General features: G+C 37.0%; 1 protein-coding gene across 4 annotated transcripts in view; it reads left to right on the top strand.

Annotated features, from left to right (window-relative positions):
* DMXL1 (Dmx like 1) overlaps nucleotides 1-22,043 on the top strand; it is a 131,949-nt gene that overhangs the window by 25,283 nt on the left and 84,623 nt on the right. For all 4 annotated transcript variants that reach the window (XM_084779742.1, XM_084779739.1, XM_084779741.1 and 1 more), the window contains exons 7-15: nucleotides 981-1,159; nucleotides 5,553-5,742; nucleotides 7,509-7,677; nucleotides 12,018-12,230; nucleotides 13,099-13,352; nucleotides 13,457-14,141; nucleotides 14,230-14,351; nucleotides 17,853-17,942; nucleotides 18,021-18,123. In XM_084779742.1, coding sequence (XP_084635868.1) covers nucleotides 981-1,159; nucleotides 5,553-5,742; nucleotides 7,509-7,677; nucleotides 12,018-12,230; nucleotides 13,099-13,352; nucleotides 13,457-14,141; nucleotides 14,230-14,351; nucleotides 17,853-17,942; nucleotides 18,021-18,123 — 2,005 coding nt within the window. The remainder of the gene's footprint in view (nucleotides 1-980; nucleotides 1,160-5,552; nucleotides 5,743-7,508; nucleotides 7,678-12,017; nucleotides 12,231-13,098; nucleotides 13,353-13,456; nucleotides 14,142-14,229; nucleotides 14,352-17,852; nucleotides 17,943-18,020; nucleotides 18,124-22,043) is intronic.

The raw sequence follows: 22,043 nt of genomic DNA, 5'->3' as shown, positions 1-22,043 counted from the left end.
CAGTGTGAGATATTCTTAAAAACCCAGTAAAGCTTGAGTTATTTATTAATTTAGTAGCTTTTTTTGAGACAAGGTCTCACTATGAGCTATTTATTCTGATTGAAATTCAAATATTGATAAAATGGAGCCTAGTACTAATTTCTCCGTATCTTCGCCCTTTACTTCCCCAGCTAAGTGTGAACAAGGGTGAACTTACAATACTTTAGTTATTTATTTTTTAAAGATTTATTTGTTATATATACAAGTTCTGCTTGCATGGTGTGACTGCCTGCCAGAAGTGGGTGCCAGATCTCATCATAGATGGTTCTTAGCCACCATATGGTTGCTGGGAATTGAACTCAGGGTCTCTGGAAGAGCAGACAGTACTCCTAACCTCTAAGCCATCTTTCCATCCCCCACAATACTTTATTTTTACCATTTACTCTTTGTGTGTGTGTGTGTGTGTGTGTGTGTGTGTGTGTGTGTGTGTGTACACGTACACGTATGTATCTATGTATGCAATGTATGTAGATGACAGTTTGCAGAGTTTGTTCTCTCCTAGCATGTGGATTCTGGGGTTCGAAGGCTTGTAACAAATGTCCTAAAGTAAAATCATTTTATGTAATATTACTTTTTAAATAATTATTTTCATTTTTAACATTCTCTTTAAAAATGACAATTCATGAACTGCCTTTCCCTCTATCCCAGTTATCTCTATACTCTATAATTTGGTGGTATTACTGCTTTCTTTCTGTTTACCTGTTTTGGCTTGGTTTGTTTCTTTTAAGACAGGGTCTCACTGTGTAGCCTTGGCAGGCCTGGAACTTACTGTGTATCACAGATGCCTCTTCCATGGTTTGAGGGGTATGCCATCAATGGCAGCTTAATATTGTACTCTCACTTGATTTTTGGCTTAAAGGAAAAGAAGCCCTTAATTTTAGCTTTCTTGACTAACGTTTGTGATTTTATAGTCACTGGATGCTTTTTTGTTTATTCCTTAGGATGACTGTCTTCTAAAGGTGTGGTATAATGTAGAAAACTGGCGACCAGCTGTTACCTCTCCAGATAAAAATTCAGAAACACTGTCCCAAGGAGAAATTGACTTTTCTTTTGTGTACCTGGCCCATCCACGAGCTGTAAATGGATTTTCTTGGCGTAAAACAAGCAAATATATGCCGAGGTCAGTTGATTGGTGTGTTTTCACTGTGTATTAAGAGACCATCACCAACTTTAACTAGTTTTCTTACTTTGAACCTTTGAAGATTAGGGTAATAGTTGATTGTGCCTGGCTGCATGTGTCTGGCTATGGATCAAGTGTGATTAATGTTTACCATACGAACCTCAAAGTCAATTTCAGACCAAGATAATTTATTTCTAGGTCAGATGCTTTTGTCATAGAGTTCTACATATTTTTTCTTATGTTTTGTGTTGCAGTATAATTCTTATACAGATTGCTATTTGTGTTAGCTTTTTTGACAGCTACCATTTTCATTTTGTACTTCTTATTGTATTCTAGCCTTCTTTTTAAAAAAACAAAATACTCTTTATTCAAAGGACACCTTTGAGGAAAATAGGGCTAATTTTTTATATTATCTTACGTTGAATTAGGTATTAATTTAACCTAATATAAGCTCAGTTTAACTCATACAAGCTCAAATATTTGTTTAGGTTAGTACTTGTTTTCTTTTTTGTAGTCCTTTAAAAACTTGCTATCACATAGAAATGTTATGTGTTCCTATGGTAAGTTACATAGATCTAGTAGGTATATCTAGAAGTCCATATTATACTAAATGGCATTGCTAATTTGCTTATCGGTCTCTTATGTTTTTGTTGCTAAGTTTCAGCATTTGGGATGTTCAAATAGTACTGTGGTGATGTACCTAAGTCATTGCTTGACTTTATTTTGCTCTTTTGGACCAACAGGATATATGCTTAGATTTTTTGAGCTATAGTATACAAGTTACTGCCCTTATCCTAGCTCTCTCGTCCAAGTTTAGTGTAGATGAGAAAGTCTAGGAAAAGTAATGGTTCTGTTTTAATTTGTATCAGTCTTCAAGCTAAGAGACAATGATATGAGTAATGAACATTGTCAGCGAAAGGAGTGTCATTTCAGATTCACTTAAGTTCTAGAACTCTGTTGCCTACATATATAAAACTGTTTTGAATAAATGATCTTCATTGTGGGTGTCTTACTTCTTTCAAAGTTGTGAGTTTGCTGGGCAGTGGTGGCACAGCAATCAGGAAGCAGAGGCAGGCTGATTTCTGTGAGTTCAAGGCCAGGTTGGTCTACAGATTGTGTTCCAGGGTAGCCATGGCTACACAGAGAAACCCTGTCTCAAAAAAAAAAAAAAAAAAGTTGTGAGTGACTCTAGCTTGGTTATCACAAATTTGTCTTTTAAACCTATCTGAAGAATACTATTTTATAGAAACTAATTTCTTCTGATACATAATAAATGAATATTCTCATTTGCTGATGTTATAGCCATCACAGTTCTAAATAGGCTTATGCATTGCTGAATGTTTTGAGGATTGACTTACTTAAGTTTTGACATAGTTGATGACAGACTGAAGCAGATGCCTGAAACTGGGACATTTAGGGAGGAATACCTGCAAATAACAATCAAGCAATAGTTACTCTCCTACCTTTGGCCATTTTATTAAGTTATAGTGTGTTCCTCTTTCTTTTTCCCTTGTTTTGTTTTGTTTTTTCAAGATAGGCTTCTCTGTGTAGCCTTGGCTGACCTGGACTTGCCTTGTAGACCAAGTTGGCCTCAAACTCACAGGCGTGTGCCACTGCACCCGTCTTCTTTTTTCCTTTTTAGCATGGCTTTGAAGATCAAGCCTAGGATACATACACTCTTCAGAAGTAGAAGCAGGAGAATCACACGTTCAAAGTCATTCTTTTTCAAGATTTATTTATGTGCTTTGGTGTTTTGACTGCATTTATGTCTGAATATGTCAGGTTCCCTGGAATTGGAAATGCAGAGAGGAGTGAGCTGCCATGTGGGGGCTGGGAATTTCCAGGTCCTCTGGAAGAGCAGCTGATGCTCTTAACCACTGAGCCATCTCTACAGCCCCTCAAAGTGATTCTTGCTGGAGAGTGCTTTATATCCATCCTGGGATACATGAAACCCTGTCTTTAAAAAAAGTTGAATGCACTGGGTGTGGTGGCGCACACCTTTAATCCCAGCACCTGGGAGGCAGAGGTAGGCAGTTCTCTGTGAGTTTGAGGCCAGCCTAGTCTACAAAGTGAGCTAACACAGAGAAATCCTGTCTTGAAAAGAAAACTTTAAAAAAAAGAGTTGACTGCAGAGAGACTGTTGAATTGAGAAAGAAGAGTAGACGTGTTTGTGTATGAGCATATGCTTTACTATCTAAAAAGTGAGGAATATAGGTCAGGTTGGGAGGTTTGGTGATATCCTGCAGGAACTTCCAAAAATTGGGTAGTGATAAGAAGTTGTAAAACCATCTTAGCTTGTTTCATCATCAGTATAGGCCATGTTGGGGATATGTAATCCATCACAGGGTTGCTTTCTGTGAGGCTAAATCTATCGTATTGCATTTGTGTGTTGTGTGGGCTCTGTATCAATATGATAGGCTAGCTATTCTCAACCTGTGGGTCGTGCCCCCTTTGGGGTGGCAAATGACCCTACCATTGGAAAACACATTTATATTACAATTTATAAAAGTAGCAAAATTGCAGTTGTGAAGAAGTAGTGAAAATAATTTTATGGTTGGGGTCACCGTGAGAAGCTGTATTAAAAGGTCACAGCATTAGGCTGGTTAAAAATCACTGTGATAGACGGCCAATGGAATAAGAAATATTATAGAGAAGTGAGGAAGGGGAGCTCCAGTCTATTAGTGTGAGGTACTTAGAGGACAGTTTAACTAAGAAGGCAGCAAGGGAGATTGCCAAAGAAATGCAATTTCTCTATACCCTTTGTATATTACCTGCCAGTTGATTATATTGACCATAGATATCCTGAGGAGTCATTTGAAGCTATATACATATTAAAATTATTGCTCTCCTGCTTTTGAGCTGGGACCTCCATAATTTGTTTTATTTCTCTTTAGTTGTTTGCTTCATGTATCCTACCCTTTCATTACTGCCTTGTTTTATAAATGTTTCTACTCTTCTAGTTATTCATTGACCATATGAACCTTGGACTTTTGGTATTGTCTTTTGATTTATTTTCTTCTTGTTATATTTGCTTACTTTTATTTTCATTGCTATGATGTACATATGTATGCAAACATATTAGAGGGAGGAAATAAATATAGGCAAAGGATAGAAGAAAGGAAGTGGGCAATGGCAAGGCATGGATGAATGTTAGGGTGATGAGTAAGAAGGAAGAGGTTCAGGAAGAAATCAAAAAAGCATGTTATAGGAGAGGTGAGGGGCCAGATGGAGGGGAGATAAAAAGAAGCTATGGCCTAGGGAGGCTGAGAGTACAGAATGGTGTCAGAGGGGAGAGAAAGGGAAGAATGGAGAAGTCATGGGAAGGAAGGATGCAGAAGAATAGGCAGAAAGGTGGGTGAGAGGACTAGGCGGGAGGGGGGTGGGGGGAGGTGGGAGGATGGACTGGGGAAGTTGGAGACAAAACACTGTTTTTTCTTTTATTTTGTGCAGCTTGCTCTTTTTAATCACAGAGATGAATGACAAGGTGGTTATGGTAGAATACTTTATTTCATTCCTCTTAGTTTTTCTCCTTTCTGTTCTTGGCTTTACTACCCTCTTTCCCTTCCTCCTTGTCTCTCTCTCTGTTTCCTTCCTTTCCTTCCATTCTTTCCTTTCATTTGCCAAATTACCTGATAGAAGATTTCTTTGTTGATAATACATACCTATATATACTTTTATTTTGAGGATGTTATAAAAGGAACTAACTGGAAGTCCAGGATTGCTAAGGATAGATGTGGCTTGTGTAGGGCAATCACGAATTCTCTTGCAGATCAACTGCTTTGGGCCTAGGTAGGCAAGGAGAGGATAAGTATACTGTACGATTACATCGGTTTCTTAATGGCTTTGCAGAAAGTAAAACTTGAGTGTTATGGAATAGTTAAAAATAATGGTCAGTCACTGAATAAATAGGTAAGTTTTATTAGGAACATTATTTTGTGCTTGTCAACTGAGGAATTATGACTTGATCTAAGTCATTGCTCTTTAGATGCAATAAAAATCTTAGATTATTGTAATAAAGGCTGTTTTCTTCTAGACAGAAGAAATAGGTTGGCAAACATTTTCTTTTGTGAAATCAATATACATGTGTGTTCTCTCTCTCTCTCTCTCTCTCTCTCTCTCTCTCTCTCTCCCTCCCTCCCTCCCTTCCTCCCGCCCCCCCCCCTTATATGTATGGTTGTTTTGTTTTCATACATATCTGTGCAGTGCCCTTTTAGGCCAAAGAGGGTATTGGGGTCCCTGGAACTGGAGCTAACTGGACCTAATTGCTGCTGAGAATCAAACCCTAGCTCTCTTGTTAATATTAGTTACGTGTTTAAATATGTATAGAAACACTGCAGAATATTATGATGCAGTGCTATGTTAATATTGTCTCTGAAATATTTCTGTTTCTCAGGGCTTCTGTATGTAACGTACTGTTGACTTGCTGTAAAGATAATGTGTGTCGTCTTTGGGTAGAAACATTTTTACCAAATGATTGCTTGCTCTATGAAAGTGACTGCAACCACTGGTGTGAATCAATTAATTTAACAAACAACTTCAAGAGAAATGCTTCAAGTAAAGACCGAGTTCAAAGTGCTCTAGAAGTAAGTGTTTTTAATTATGTGTTTCCTACAGACTTTAATCTTTTTATACAGTGTCTTTTTTGGTTATATAATAATATTATAAGAAATAGTATATCTTAGGAAACAGGTTTTAGAAGTGTTCATTTTATCTTACTAAAAAATTAAGTATTTTTTGTAACACCTAAGCTATCTTTATTTATGAGATTAATCTTAGCTTAACCAGTAGCAAAGTGATGATAACAATTGACTTAGCAAATGTAAAATCTGAGAGTGTAAAGATTCAATTATAAAAATATATTTTCTCCTAGAGCGTAAGATAGATTTATTTATTATATTTTGCTGTACTGTTTGTTATTTGTAGACCTACCAGAACACAGTTATTTATTTTACAAGTGTTGACAGTAAAAGTCAAATTTTGATGTTTGGGCTAATTGAATATAGAATACTTTTACTCTTTTGAAACAAAATCTTACACTGTAGCTCCAGGCTGATCGAGTCAGTCATCCTTTCTTCATCTCTTGGTCTGGGAAATGTGAGACCGTTTCTCATTCCGAACAGAATAGAAATACTGAGTCAGTATTTTCTTTCTGTTTCTTTTCAGTTTTACTTTGTTTTCTAGACAGTTTCTCCTGTAGCACTGGCTGGCCTGGAACTCAGGGTTCTTAGTCTAACACTGTACGCCAGATTAGCTTGAAACTCAAGAGTTCCACCTACTTCTTTTCTTGCCTCCTGAGTGCTGGGTTAAAGGCCACGCATCACCACACCTGGTGTCTTAAGTCTTTTCTTAATACTAAAACGTATAGAGCAATTTTGTTTCCTTTTCCTTTTTTGAACATGGTCTCACTATGTAGCTCTGGTTGTCCTGGAACTCACTCTGTAGACCAGACTGGACTCAGAGTCCCAGAGATTCACCTGTTTCTGCCTCCTGAGTGGTGGGATTAAAGGCGTGTGCCACCATGCCCAACTGAACACTCTTTCTAATGGCTCAGAATATAATTGAGCTGTGTGTCATATTCAGTGGCTTTGTATAACAGTCACATAACAAAGCGTTAGACTACAAATCCGTATTCTGTTCTGCTTCTTACTACTTAGAAACCTTAGCTAGGTTCTATATTAACTATTTCATGCTATGAACTAATATTAAAACAGCAGTGTTTAAGCCAGATACCACATGAGATCAGATAAAGTGATCACTATGAAGAATGATGCTTTTTAAAAATTGGATAACCTGGTATGTGATGGTAATGTCATTCATAGTTACAGGGAATAGCTGTGGAGAAAACAGTATACAGACAGGTCTTGGCTGGCACTTTGTTTTGTTTTTGGAGACAGAGTCTGACTATATAGCACCACTGGCCAGCTTAGAATTCAGAGCTCTTCCTGCATCTCTCCCACTTACTGAGATGCAAGTGTCTACTGTTATGCCCACCTTGTTAGCTTTTCAGGTTTTTGTTTGGTTTGTTTTTATTCTTTTACTTTTTAGTTCTGGAAATTGATCTTAGATGTTGAAATACAAATGTGAAAAGAGGAAGCTAGAATTTTTTTGGTAACTCATAAGCTATTTTTAATTATGAGATTAATCGTAGCTTAACCTGTAACAAAATGATAACAGTTCTGGAAACTGTTGAAAAACAAATATGAGAAGCGTCAGACAGATACTTACTCTTCAATATCCAAATTTGATAAAATGGAGAGGTATTTTTTTACATATATAATTACATAAAATAGCACATATATTCCAACAGTCATAGTGTAGCAGTCATTTTACTTTGTTTTTATTTATATAGGTAAATCTGAGAACTTTCCGTAGAGGTCGGAGGAGATCACTTGCTCTTGTAGCGCATACTGGCTATCTGCCTCATCAACAGGATCCTCACCATGTTCACAGGAATACACCACTGCATGCCAATGCACTTTGTCACTTCCATATTGCAGCCAGCATCAACCCAGCCACAGGTAATTATCTTTATAGTGAAATATGTATTATTAGAAAGACTAATTAATCAACACCATCTGGATACTTATGAATTTGGAGATCTAAGTTCTTAAAATTTCAGTAAATATTTTCTCTGAATATAGAAATCAGGGCCATAGCCGAGGCACTTTAAAGAACTATCTCAAAATATTCCTTAAAAAAAAAAAGTTAATACTTGCATATAATTAATACAGCCTCTGTAGAAAGTGGAAATAAGTGGCTCCTTTGAGCTCTATATTTTAGTCCCTTTTCTTAGAACAAACCAAGTTGATTCTATTGCTATATTTCTTTTTTTTATTAATTTATTCAGATTACATCTCAATTGTTGTCCCCTCACTTGTATCCTCCCATTCCTCCCTCCCTCCCTCTTTCATCCTAGTCCCCTCCCCTAGGTCTGTGAGAGTAGGGGACCTTCTCCCCCACCATATGGTCACAGCCTGTCAAGCCTCATCTTGGTAGCCTGCTTATCCTTTCTGTGAGTGCCACCAGGCCTCCCCACCAAGGGGAAGTGGTCAAATATGAGGCATCAGAGTTCATGTCAGAGTCGGTTCCTGCTCTCCACACAACTGTGGAGAATATCCTGTCTATTGGCTAGATCTTAGTAGGGGTTCAATGTTTACTGCATGTATTGTCCTTGGTTGGTGCAGTAATTTGAGCAGACCCCCTGGGTCCAGATCCGCCTGTCATAATGTTCTTCTTGTAGGTTTTTAGGACCCTCTGGATCCTTCTATTTCCCCATTCTCCCATACTTCTCTCACCTAGAGTCCTAATAGGAAGTCTTCGCATCTATCCTTGAAAAATGCAATACTGAAATTTCCAGCTACATGGAAATTGGTTATGCTTAACTGATACTTAAGAATAACCTATGGTTCACCAGGCATGTGGTTATGCATAACTGATGCTTGAGAATAATCTATAGTTCACCAGGCGTGATGACACATGCCTTTAATCCCAGCACTTGGGAGGCAGGTGGATCTCTGTGAGTTCGAGGCCAGCCTGGTTACAAAAAAAGTTTCAGGCCAGCCAAGGCTACACAGAGAAACCTTGTCTCAAAAAAAAAAAAAAAAGCCTAAAGATTATTGAGAGAAGAACCCTAAGTTTGAGTGTAGCATCTCTTTGACAAGCTTCCTATAAGGACAATTAAATTTTTCTTTAAATGGTAGAGCACCTTGGGAAACTGTGGTGACTTGAAATAAGAATGATCCCCATAGGCTCATATTTGAATGCCTAGTCACCAGTGAGTGGCACTATTTGAAAAGATTAGAAGAATTAGGTGTGTACCTGTTGGAGGAAGTGCTTCACTAGGCATAAGCTTTGAGGTTTGAAAAGCCAGGCCAGGCTCTCTTCCTATAGAACAGAATATAGAACTCTCAGATACTTCTACAGCACCATGTTCACCTGTATGCCTCCATGTTCCCCACCACAATGATAATGTACTGACCTCTAAAACTTTAAGCAACACTAATTAAATGGTCATGGTGTCTCTTCATAGCAATAGAACAACGACTAAGACAAAAACAAAGCATGTCAAAGCAAAATAATCTTGAAATTAGTTTGGACTGCATGGAGAATTCTTAATAAATTTGATCTCTTGGATTCTTTCTAGGTGCTACCTTTCTAACAGCACAACTCAATGTTGGGTTTATTTATTGTCTATAGCCATATGAAAGGAGTTTGTAACATGTTCTCTCATTTCTAGTTCTTACATTTTCACCATGAAAATATGTTACAAAAATAACATTATGTTCTTTGAGTGGAGTATTGATGCAGAAGAGGTTGAGTTTTGTTAGAATATTTTGCTAAAAGCCAGCAGTAATTTTTCTCATATATATAATAATCTTAACAATAAGTAAATCAAACATAATTCTATTGATTTTTAAAAATCTTTTATCATGGAAGAAAACTTAATTTGGAGACTATTGTTTATACTCCTTAAGTTAATCGCAGCCTTGATAGTTCTGGAGATAACAGCGTGATTCAGATTTCATTAAAATGACAGACTTGAATTTTCTTTAATTCTATTAGGGACTACCTTTTAGAAACTGATTGATTTTTACTTCAGTATATTTAATTGAATACTTAAATAAAAATAATGCCAGCTGGGTGTGGTGGCACATACCTTTAATCCCAGCACTTGGGAGGCAGAGGCAGGTGGATCTGTGAGTTGGAGGTTAGCCGGTGTTCCAGGACAGCCAGGGCTACACACAAGAAACTCAGTCTTGAAAAAAACCAAATAAATAAATAAAGCTAAGGAACATATTTATCTTTTTTATTTAATTTTTTTCATATTTTGATTATGTTTTTCCTTCCTCCAACTCCTCAAGAGCTTCCCTACTATCCAATTTTTTGTTTGTGTTAAACTTACCTCATCTACCCTCCAAAACAGAAAAACCAATGAGATAAAAGTACCAAAACAAAAAGCCTATAAAAGATAATGGAGTATGTTTTGTGTTGGCCAGTTACTTCTGGGTATAGGGCCTGCTCTGGATACTCCATTGTAGAAAACTTCTGCCAGCTGGTATTGATTACAAGGAACTGTTCTGTTAGAGCTGGGACTTTGTGTCCGTTTTCTCCCTCTCAGTACTGGGGACTCCATCTGGCTTGAACCTTGAAGATCTTGTGCGTGTTGCCACGATCTCTGTGAGTGTTGTGTCTGGAAGACATTGTTTTCTTGGAGTCATTCATCATCTTTGGCTCTTAACAATCCTTCTGCCTCCTCTTATGCTTACACCCTTCAACCTTCAAGGGAGGGGTTTGATGAGGCATTGATGTAGGACCAAGTGCTACAAAGTCTCTCATTCTCTGCACATTGTCCAGTTGGTGGATCTCTTTGTTAATTACTGTCTACTGCAAGAAGCTTCTCTGATGAGGAGTTGAGTCAGCCACTGATCTATGGGTAAAGCAATATGTCATTAGGAGTCATTTATTGCTATGTTGTTTTAGCAGAATAGTCATGGATTTTCTCCTAGGCCCATGATTTATCTTGTTTTAGGTTCTTGACCACTTTAACAGTGTCAGATATGAGTTCCATTTCATGGAATGAGCCTTAAATTCAATCTGAAAATGATTGGTTATTATCTGTATAACATTTGTGTCACTGTTACACCAGTATCTTGCAGGCAAGTCGCTGTTGTAGGTTACAAGGCTCATGGCTGGGTGATATTGACAATTCCTGTTCTCTTCCAATAATATATAGAGTGCCTTTCAGCACCAACACTAGTCAGTAGGCGTAAAGCTTCTGTTTGGGCACCATCTTAGTTTCTCTCTGTTCGATAACACAAGTGAGTCTTGTCTTCAACAATAGAGCCTTATTGTCAGGTTGTGGAAGCCTGTGGTATTTCAGAGAGGAAGGGTTCCTGGCCCCATTTGATCAACAGTAAGATGAGATTCGTTCCTGGCACTGGAGGTTTGGCCTGGTGGAAAAAGATGTCTAGTTGGGGCATTGTCTCTTCTATTGTATGGTGACTCCACTTCAGTTCCTTCATATATGTATTTTCAGAAATTTGTACAGTAGGAGGTTTCTATGTGGTGTTTTTTTTTTGTTTTTTTTTTTTGTTTTGTTTTGTTTTTTTTGGTTTTTTGAGACAGGGTTTCTCTGTGTAGCTTTGTCCATCTTGGACTCACTCTGTAGACCAGGCTGGCCTCGATCGAACTCACAGCGATTCGCCTACCTCTGCCTCCCAAGTGCTGGGATTAAAGGCATGCACCACCACGCCTGGCTCTCCATGTGGTGTTTCAATTGGTCCTTAGTGTTAGTTGTCCCTCCTTGTATCTCCTCCTTTACCCTGTCTTCTCATCCCTCGTGACACTTAATTCCCTATTCTAGTTTCATTCTCTTAACATGATGTTCTAGTTCCCCTTCTTTGAAAGATCCTTTTCTCTCCCTGGTTCCTAGTTCCTCATAGATGTGGTTGTTTGGATTATAACACTCATATAAAAAACTTAAAACCTAACATACATATATTAGAGAAAACATGCACTATTTTCCTTCCCTTTGGGGCCTGTATAACCTCACTCAGGATGATTTTTTCAGCGTCATCCATTTGCCTGCGAATTGCATAATTTTATTAAATAGCTGAGTAATATTGCATTATGTAAAAGTATTACATTGTCATTATCCGCCTATCAGTTGATGGACATCTAGGCTGTTTCTAGCTGTAAAAAAGAAGTTATATTTAAAAGTAGGTAAGTTTTTCTCAAACAAAATGTAAATCAGTGTCAATAATTTCAATAAAAGCAACATCAATAATGAAAATAGAAAGTGTGTATTCTATGTTATAGTGGTTCAAAATTTTAAATTTGTGATTTGTTTTCTTTATAGACATTCCACTTCTTCCATCTATTACATCTTTGAGTTTAAATGAAAATGAAGAGAAGTGTGGGCCTTTTGTGGTACACTGGTTAAATAATAAAGAGCTGCATTTTACTTTGTCCATGGAAGTCTTCTTACAGCAACTTAGAAAAAGTTTTGAACAGCCCTCATCTGAGGCCAGTGCAGAAGACTCTATTCAGGCAGATGTAAAATCTGATGAAGGTAAAGATTTAAGAAGGGTGAAATTTGAATTTTTCAATAAAATATAAGTAGTTTACATATGAGCATAAAACTAGTTATTATAACAGATAATCTTTCAAGGTCATTATGGCATAATGTAAATATGGACTAACTCACTTGATAACTCAGTGTGGATGTTCTTGATCATGTCACTTTTTTCGCAACTTTCTGTTCTTTTAGATTTTTTAGCCTATAAGTTCTTGTTAGTTTATGATAAACCATACATGGATTAATGACATCAAATACATAATCTCATATGCTACACAATTACTCACCCTGAAACTGCGATTTAATATATAGCTGATCTATATATACATTAGAGTTGAGAAACATTGGGTTTAGGAGGAAGGCAATTATATTTACATCTGTACCACTAACACCACAGTGCATTGTATATAGGGGCTTCAGCCCCTCTGTATTCATTCTGTCCGTGGATGTGGAGAAGGAGGAGAGGGCACAAATATTTCTCTGCCTCAGAACTGACACATACCTCTTCCACTCTGATTACATTGGCAAGAGAGAGTCCCAAGTGACCTCATTTTCTAACCAATTTGTAAGCTTTTTCTTATTTTTTGATTTAAATTTGAACCTCTCAAAAATATCCTCTATATTCCTCATCCAAGAGTTCAGGAGAGGGCATTAGAGTCTGGGCTTTTTGAGAGAGGTAAAGATGTACATGTTTGTGTATGTTCGTAGCTCTGTTAGCTGCCTGATTACTAGCTTCATTAATCTTATTTCTTGTTAATACAAAAAGTTTGGTTTTCACTTGAATTCATTTAAAAAGCTCTGTCTTAATAGGTAGTGATAGTTTTACTTTATTCCCTTTGTTCATGAACTCTTTCACTTATAGAAATAGATGATGGTGTTGATGATCTAAAAATAAATCATGAAAAGAAGGAATTGTGTGAAGATAAAGTGTTACCAAACTCAAGTCTTACACCATTATCATCAGCTGCCATCGATCATCAGATTGAAGTGCTTCTGTCTGAGTGGAGTAAAAATGCAGACATGCTCTTCAGTATTCATCCTATGGATGGCTCTTTACTAGTTTGGCATGTGGATTGGCTGGATGAATACCAGCCTGGTATGTTTCGTCAAGTACAGGTACTGTTAATCATCTATGATGAGTTACTTTTTTTTTTTTTTAATGTGAAAACTTTTTGAAACATGTGTTTTGTATGTTCTAATGTCTGCTTTCTTAATTCTAGGTGTCCTTTGTTTCCAGAATTCCTGTAGCTTTTCCGACAGGTGATGCAAACTCTCTCTGTAAAAGCATAGTAATGTACGCCTGTACCAAGAATGTTGACTTGGCTATTCAACAAGGAAAACAGAAACCTACTGGTCTCACTCGTTCCACATCAATGCTTATCTCCTCTGGTCACAGTAAATCATCAAATAACTTAAAATTGAGTATTTTCACCCCTAATGTTATGATGATTTCAAAGCATGCTGATGGTTCTTTGAATCAGTGGCTGGTTAGTTTTGCTGAAGAATCTGCTTTTTCTACAGTTCTTAGTATTTCCCACAAATCTAGATATTGTGGTCATCGTTTTCATCTTAATGATTTAGCTTGCCACTCAGTATTACCATTATTACTGACAACATCACACCATAATGCATTAAGGACACCAAATGTTGATAACCAAAAGCTAGCTCATGGCACTGTGAATACTGAAGAAGGTTCCTTGACCCAGCAAAATAAAAACAATGTAGATACGTCATTTCAAGATCCCAACGCAATTTATAGTGAGCTTATTCTTTGGAGAGTTGATCCAGTTGGGCCGCTATCTTTTTCTGGAGGAGTGTCTGAGCTTGCCCGGATTAATTCTCTTCACGTTTCTGCCTTTTCCAATGTGGCTTGGCTTCCTACTCTTATACCCAGTTATTGTCTAGGTAAGCAAACTGATTATCATTTCTGTGATTTAGATTTTCAGACATTTACTGAAAGTGTAAATTTTAAATGTTTATAAATACTTTCTAGGTGCATACTGCAATTCTCCTAGTGCATGCTTTGTAGCTAGTGATGGACAATATCTGAGGTTATATGAAGCAGTTATTGATGCCAAGAAACTTTTATATGAGCTTTCCAACCCTGAAATTTCTGTAAGTACTAGCTTTATGATGCTCTTAGATACTTAACCTATACTTACTTGGCCTGTTATAGAATTGTGACCTATATTTGTGACAGATAAGTGTATTTTGTTAACTGTGTTTTTTTTTTTTTCACATTTTTTCACATTAAAAACTGTGGTTTTAAAGTTAAGCCCATTGATTGTTTTTAGGCTGGGGGTGTAGCTCAGTCATTGAGCATGTATGTCAGTATGCTTGTGGTTCATGAGGTCAAGTCTCAGCCCTTTCCTTTGGCTCCCCTCCTCCCAAAAAGTCTAGTTATGTGTTTCTTTTCTCAGAAATAAATGGAGACTACCAATGGTAGAAGCTGTTGGTTCCTCTGTATTTAAAAGGAGCTAGAATAGTAGGAGTGGAATTTTAATCTTAAACGTTGGGGCGGGAGGATGGCCCTCGCCTTGGTTGCGGCTCAAGCAAGTCTTTGGATGCCAGTATAACACTTTACCATGGAAGAGGCTCTCTTCTTCGTAAGCCTAACTAGCAGAAGCCTACTGAATGTTTTTACTGAGCACCCCACTAAGAGAACATTTCTGCCTTTTTCAATTCTAGCATTTAGTCAGGTGTTTTTTTTGTTTTGTTTTGTTTTGTTTTCTTTTGGGTTGGTGACTGCTTGACTTTAAGAAAAGAAAAAAAATTTTTTTGAGACATAAGCTAGCCTTGAGTACATAGCTTTTTTGGCTTTGTCTTCTGTGTGCTCTAGTTGTAGGCATTTGCCAGCATGTCAGGCTTTTTTGGTGTTTAAAAACATCTCCTGAGGCAGCCTTCAGGCTGTGCTTAAGCTTCCTGTCTAGGACATTCAACTCTACGTTACCAGCAGTAACTAGTTGGTTTTAAAGTTCAGATTGTGAAAGTAGCAGTCATTGGTTATTGTAGTCCTGTTTGACCATAACTTTTTTTAAAGCACAATTTTATAAAACAATGTTTTTCAAAGCATATGTATATGTATGTATACACATACACATTCCTTTAGTAGAAAGAGACATTTACTGAGGATCTTTTATTTTTTAAGCATTGTTTTAACTGATGGGGATTTAGCTGAAAAAAAAATCAGAAACTGATACTACAAAGCTCATTCTAGTGAAGCAAGATAGTTAGTGGAAGGGAACTAGATTAAAAATATATTGTGTAACAAGTACAAGTATTGCAAGAGATATAGAGAGTGTCCCTTGCTGTTCACGGAAAGGCTTCATAGAAAAGACATGAAGGAATTGAGTGAGCCAGACACGTGGCTACAGGAAGAGTGATCCTAAAAGAAGGTTAATCTGTTCATGGACCCTGCAACCAAAACATGTTGGTTATGTAATAAAACACTAAGGAGGTCATTATGGAATAAAGTAAGAAAGATCAGTCAGTGGTAAAAGCTGAGAGTTAGCCTGGTCAGATCCTGTGGAGTCCTTTATAGTCAATTTTGGACTTTTGCCTAAAATGACATGGAAACCATTCAATAATATGCTAATGTGATAATAATTTGACATAGTTTTTTTTTAAATATATGATGAGTGTATTCCAGCTATGTGCAAAAGAGTAGAATGAGAAAGTTCAATATAAAAAACAGTTATACTGGTCCAGGAGAAAGATAAGGAACTGAGAATAGTAATGAGTGTTAATGTTAGAAATGCTGAAAAAATGGCCAAAATTTAGATGTAGTTTGACTGTAAGTAGATGGGATTAGATGGGATTTTGGATGTGAGAAAAAAGATGACTGTCATAATTCTATGTGAGCCTTGTGTAAAATAGAATTGCTATGGTTGAAATAAAGAATATGGAGCCAGCAGGTTTGGGAGGGTGGAATTTAAAAGCCTGCTTTCGACATACTCATTTTGAGATGCCTGTTGGACATCCAAGAGGTCCAATAAAGTGGCCTTCTGATTTTAGAGGAAGGCATGAGCTGAAGTTAGAAAATAAGTAGCTGAGGCTAGGCATGATGGCACATGCCTTTAATCCCAGCACCTGGGAGGCAGCGACTGGCAGGTTTCTGTGAGTTCCAAGCTAGCCTTTTCTACATAGTGAGTTACAGGACATCCAGGGCTGTGTAAAGAGATCCTGAACAACAACAATAATAAGTAGTGATAAATTTAAAGTTGCGCAGGGAAATAAAATTATAGTAGGAGAGAATATAAATAAATGGTATTGAATAGAGCATTATATTAAAAATGTGGTTTATATTATATTTTATAAAAGCACAATCAAGTATTCCTAGGAGAGAGTGATCACTAGGATGAAATGCTATTGAAAAGTCAAGTATGTGAAGACTTGGAAATGAGCACTGAATTTCACAGTACATGAGGATCTAAGTGACCCAATAGGTCAGTACATTTGAGCTAAGGAGACAGCTCAGTGGGCAAAGTGCTTGCTGCACAAGCCTGGCTACATGAAATTGGATTACCAGAAACCATGTAAAAGCTGGGCGCTGCAGTGCATTATTGTAAGAAGCTTGCTAGCCAGCTAATTTGGCATATTTCCAAATAAGGTGAAGGCAAGGGCTTACCATCCAAGGTTGCCATCCCTCCTCTGTAGACATACTGTGGCACATAAGTGTTGGCTCTTGCTTACTGTCTCTGTCTCTTTGTCTCTCTCCCCTTGCCACCCCCACAGCCTTTAACATACATAGACACACACACTCACAATTACAACAATGAAAAAAATTGTGTGGTAGCAAAGGGAACTGGAGAGGTATATGAGCAATTAAAGAGCACTTGCTGCTCTTGCAAAGATTCTAGTTCAGTTCCCAGTACCCTCATCACAGTCACTTGGTAGTTCCAGCGCCAGGGTATTCAACACCTCTGGCCTCTGTAGGTATCTGCATTCACATGTACATACCAATATATGCATATATACACATAATTTTTAAAAATGAAAAAAAATCAACCTATAGAAATAAGATGTTAACTTATGTTGTTAGTTCACGTCAAAATTAATGTTTTAACTTTGATTTGGTTGTTAGAACTCTTGCTTAGCTTTACATAAGGCCCTGAGTTCTATCTGTAGTCCCACTAACACACAAAAAAATTAATTTAAGTAGACCTTTTAGTAAGGTAGAAAAGCTATCCTTATGATGGCTAGTAAAGAGACACTAAGACAGGGGATGTAGCTCAGTAAACCAGCCTATGATTAGCATGCGCAAGGCCTTGGGTCTCATCAGTACCACAGTACTACAACAAAAGAAATAAATATGATACTCTGAAAAATTGATGTTTTAAAGGCAATACTTAGAGTATATTCAGAAAGTTGAAGGCTGTTGTTCCTTTGGTTTATGTAAAATATTTTCCCCTAAATAACCAAGCATTGCCTTTTCCCCTCTTCCTATTGAGCTGTATTGTGTTCACTTCTTTGTAATTTCTATTAAGTAAAATTCTATATTTTTAGTAGGTCCATATTTAGACCTACTTGAATTTGTTGTTCATCTTAATTATGTTTGAAGTTTCATATGTTTTTTTGTTTACTAACAAGATATCTTTTCCTCTTTTTGAAAAACAGAAATATGTTGGTGAAGTGTTTAACATTGTCAGTCAGCAATCAACAGCCAGACCAGGATGCATTATTGCATTAGATCCCATTACCAAGCTTGTAAGTATTATTTTTCTGCTATTTAGCATTAGGTAAATTGCACCTATGTCAACTTATGTTGGTATTTATTTACCTTAGCATGGCAGAAAAACCCAGTTGCTTCATGTTTTTCAAGAAGATTTCATTTTGAATAACCTTGAGAAGAATAGTCGGGGAAAAGATAACATTTTATTGGATTCAGGTAAGGAAAAAATTTGATGTGATGAGAAATAGTATGTTACATAATTAATAAAGATGAATTCTTTGAATATTTTAAGAAATACTAGTAGAACATGTATTTGGTTTTAAGGAGAAAAATAAAAAATAAAAACAAAAGGTCTTTGAAAAAAAAATACGCTAGAAATATAAGCAGCATTGCAGGGCCATCTGCCATGCAGCACTGTGGCTCCTTGGCTATGTAGTTGCTGGAATTTTCCTTTTGACTATTCTTTCATATTTTTTCAGACAGGGTCTCACTATGTAGTCTTAGCTGGCCTGGAGTCTTTATATAAACCAGATTGACCACAAACTCATAGCTGCCTCAGTTTCCATAGAGCTGAGATTAAAAGCGTGCTCCACCTCACAAGGCCTTCTATTCTTTTCTTCAAATATTGGTCAAAACTGGGCATGCTTCCCTCAGCACTCTGGATGTTTTTCCTCACTTTTCCTGAAGTTGTTCCCCACCCTTGCCATGTGGTACTTGTCTTCCACTGCTGACCTTGCTTAATTTCTTAGCTACTAACTTTCAAAGGTGTGTATTTTTCTCTTCTTTTTCTTCAACCTCTTTCTAGCAAATGACAAGATTTACAGCTTGTCAGCGCCACACCCCTTCTCTCAATTTCTAATAAAATTTTCCAGCTCCGAAAAATTTAGCAAGATCAACCCCTATCTTAAACCTGTCATCTGTGTGTGTGTGCGTGCATGTATGTGCTTGCTAAATTTACTTATCTTCTCAAAACAAAACAAAACAACCACCCAACTTTTTGTTTCATTGAGTCACTGTGTTTAAAAAAAAAAAAAGTATTTCATTACTATCTGCATTGATGCTGTTATTTCTCTCTGTATACTAGTTTGGGTTTTGATTTCTTCTTATTTTTTCCTCTTGTACCTTAAGGTTCATCATCATTGTTTGCTGAGATCTCTGATTTTTTTTTAATGTAGTAAGTTTGCAGAGCTATACATGTCCATCTTAGAGCTGATTTCATCTTACATTTGGCTATGTTATGGCTTTATTTTCACTTAGTCTTACAAAGCTTTTATTGCTGTATTGATTTTTTTCAGTGACTCGTTCATCATTGAATAGCTTGCTGTGCGTTTATATATTTTCTCTTAGAGAGTTCTAGCTTTATCTTGTGCGGTCAGACAAATTACAGGACTATTCTACATTTGTTGAGACTTACTTTGTTTCCTAAAATGTGTTCTATTTTAGGGGAGTTCCAGTGGGGTGCTGAGAGGAGTACGTAGGTGTTTGAGTGGAATAATCTGTATGTTAGGACAGGTGTACAATTGTGGTATTTCAGGCCTTTAAACAAATCAATCCAAGCCCTTCTTGATTTTCTGGTTGAGATTGAAAAGTTACCAGTTACTCTGATGGGCCTGCCTTTGCATGCCAATTGGCCCTCCTTTTCCTAGCTACATATATATTTTCTTTGTTCTGTACATTTAGTGTTTAATATATATAGTATGACATGGGGTTGGTTTTTTTCTTTTGTTTTGTTTTGTTTTTGTTTTTTTCTGGTCCTTTCTGTTTAGTTTTCTTTGTTTCTCTTGAGTCTTGATGGTCTTTCATCCCTAGATTTGAGGATTTTTCTATAGTTTTATTAAAATTTTTGTTATGCCTTTAACATTTAATTCTTCTCTTATATTTCAGTAGTGTGTAGGCTTGCCATGAGTTTCAGTGTTTCTGCATGTTGCATGTTGTCATTGTCTTTGTCTGAAGGATCCAACTCCTCCATTTTCTCATTTTACCCTGATAGTCTATCATCATATGATCCATTCTGTTGGTGGGACTTTCCACTGAACTTATTTGACCCATTATGTTTTTCATTTCCATCATCATTTTGACTTGGGTTCTTCTCAACTTTTTATTTCTTTATTAAATTCTATTTTGGGTGTTACATTAACTTCTTTATTTCATGCAGCTGTTGATGTTCTTTTTGAAAATTTTCAGGTCTTTGAGTTGCTTTTACCGTATTCACAAGTATTCCTTTGAATTTTGCATCTGGAATTTCATCTAGGTTATTTTAATCATGGGTCATTAATATGGGATTTACAATTTTTGGAGGAGACAGCTGCCTTGGTTCTTCTTCTCTGGGATCTTCCCTTCTGGCATTTGCTGTTGTTTTTGTTCTTTTAATTTAGGTTTTTTTCTTTCAGTGAATGAGTTTGTAGTATTTAAGAGAGACTAGCTTGTAGTACAATTATGGTGATGTTTTTCATTGCTAGACAGGTTTTCTAGGCACTGGGCTCTATTTCTCCGCTTTGCTTATATGGGTTGAGTACTATCTACATTAACAGCCAGTATCTCGTGGTTAACTAACTCTAATAATAGAGTAGCATGTTTCTGTAAAACAGATGTTTAAAATATATCAGTTGGTTAGGCATAAAAGGACCCCAGTGGTACTGTGTATATTAACAGTATATATGAGAAGAATGGGAAATAAGAGAGGTAAGCAATCCAGTGACACTAGTAATAAGTATTGTTGTTAATGGGAAGTAGAAGAGAAGGTCATACGTAGCAGTATTAGCAATTGATTTCAACATTTTATGAAATGTAGGAGTGAGCTGGAGAGATGGCTCAGAGGTTAAGAGCACTGGCTGCTCTTCCAGTGGTCTGAGTTCAGTTCCCAGTACCCACATGGTGGCTCACAACCAGCTAGAATGGCATCTGATGCCCTCTTCTGGCCTGCAGGCATACATGTGAACAGAGCACTCATACATTAAAAAATATATAAATACATCAATTTCTTTTTTAAAACAAAGAAATGTGGGAGTTTGGTTAATTAGATGAGCTTGGTTTTGGGAGCTGTAACAGTAGGAGGAATAGATTCTGAAAAGAGTAAGAAAGAAAAATAAATAATAAAGGAGAGTAAAACAGCAATAAACATTTACAAAGCCCTTTTGTACTTTTTTTTTTTCTTTTAAGACTGGTTCTCTTTATATAGTTGAGGCTGTCCTGGAACTTGTTATATAGATCTGGCTGGGCTTAAACTTAGAGGGATCTGCCTGCCTCTGCCTCCTGAGTGCTGTGATTAAAGGTGTTGCACCATGACACTAGTCTCCCTATTGTAAAGAAGCTATGGAGATGTAAGAAAATGCTTTTGTTTCCCTGGCCTTTGTGTGGACTGTACTCTTGGTTTTAAGGGCCTGTTTTCTTGTGGGCTCCCAGCACATGTATGGAATTTTTCATTCAGTGGACCTTGGCTAGCCTAGGCAGTCTGCACAGTTTTGCCATTGTTGTCTTCTCACAGGGTCAGAGCACTGGTAAGCTTGTGTTTAGCTCTGATACCTTTGCCTTTTCCAATTGGACACTGATGGTGACCCTGACAGCAGCTTCTTGGAACTTCCTCCATGAAATTTCTACTAGCACCATTTTTTTTTTATTTCCTGTATTTCCTGCTGCAGGCTTTAGCCAAGTTCACTTGTACAATTAAATGTTGCTTTGATGGCAACAGCTGCTTGAGTTCAATTGCAACAGGAAGTTCAATCTGATAATAGAGGAAGTTCAAGTGTCAATGCTTCAAGAGGTTTTGTTGTACTTAATAATAGTTGCTTTCACCTTTTTAAATATTTTTTCTATGATTTTATATCATTGCATATGTGAGTGTTTGTGTATGTGAGAGAGGGAGGTATTGATGATATATTGACTGATTGAGTAAGATTTGATTGAGATTGAAGACTGATCCCAGGACATAATGAGAGAGAGATCTCACTGTGAACATTTCCGTAGCAATGACTATAATAGGAATTTTAAGGTTAAAATGTTCAAATTCAACATTTAAAATTTAAACTTTGAAAATCAAATTGAGGGTTGGAGAGATGGCTCAGAGGGTTAAAAGCACTGACTGTTCTTCCAGAGGGCCTGAGTACAATTCCCAGCAACCACATGGTAGCTCATATCCA

This window comes from Acomys minous (assembly GCF_964271855.1).
Source record: "Acomys minous genome assembly, chromosome: 4".
NCBI classification, from domain to species: domain Eukaryota; kingdom Metazoa; phylum Chordata; class Mammalia; order Rodentia; family Muridae; genus Acomys; species Acomys minous.
The sequence above is the reverse complement of the archived record's forward strand: the minus strand, read 5'-3'. Positions and strand labels throughout refer to the sequence as shown.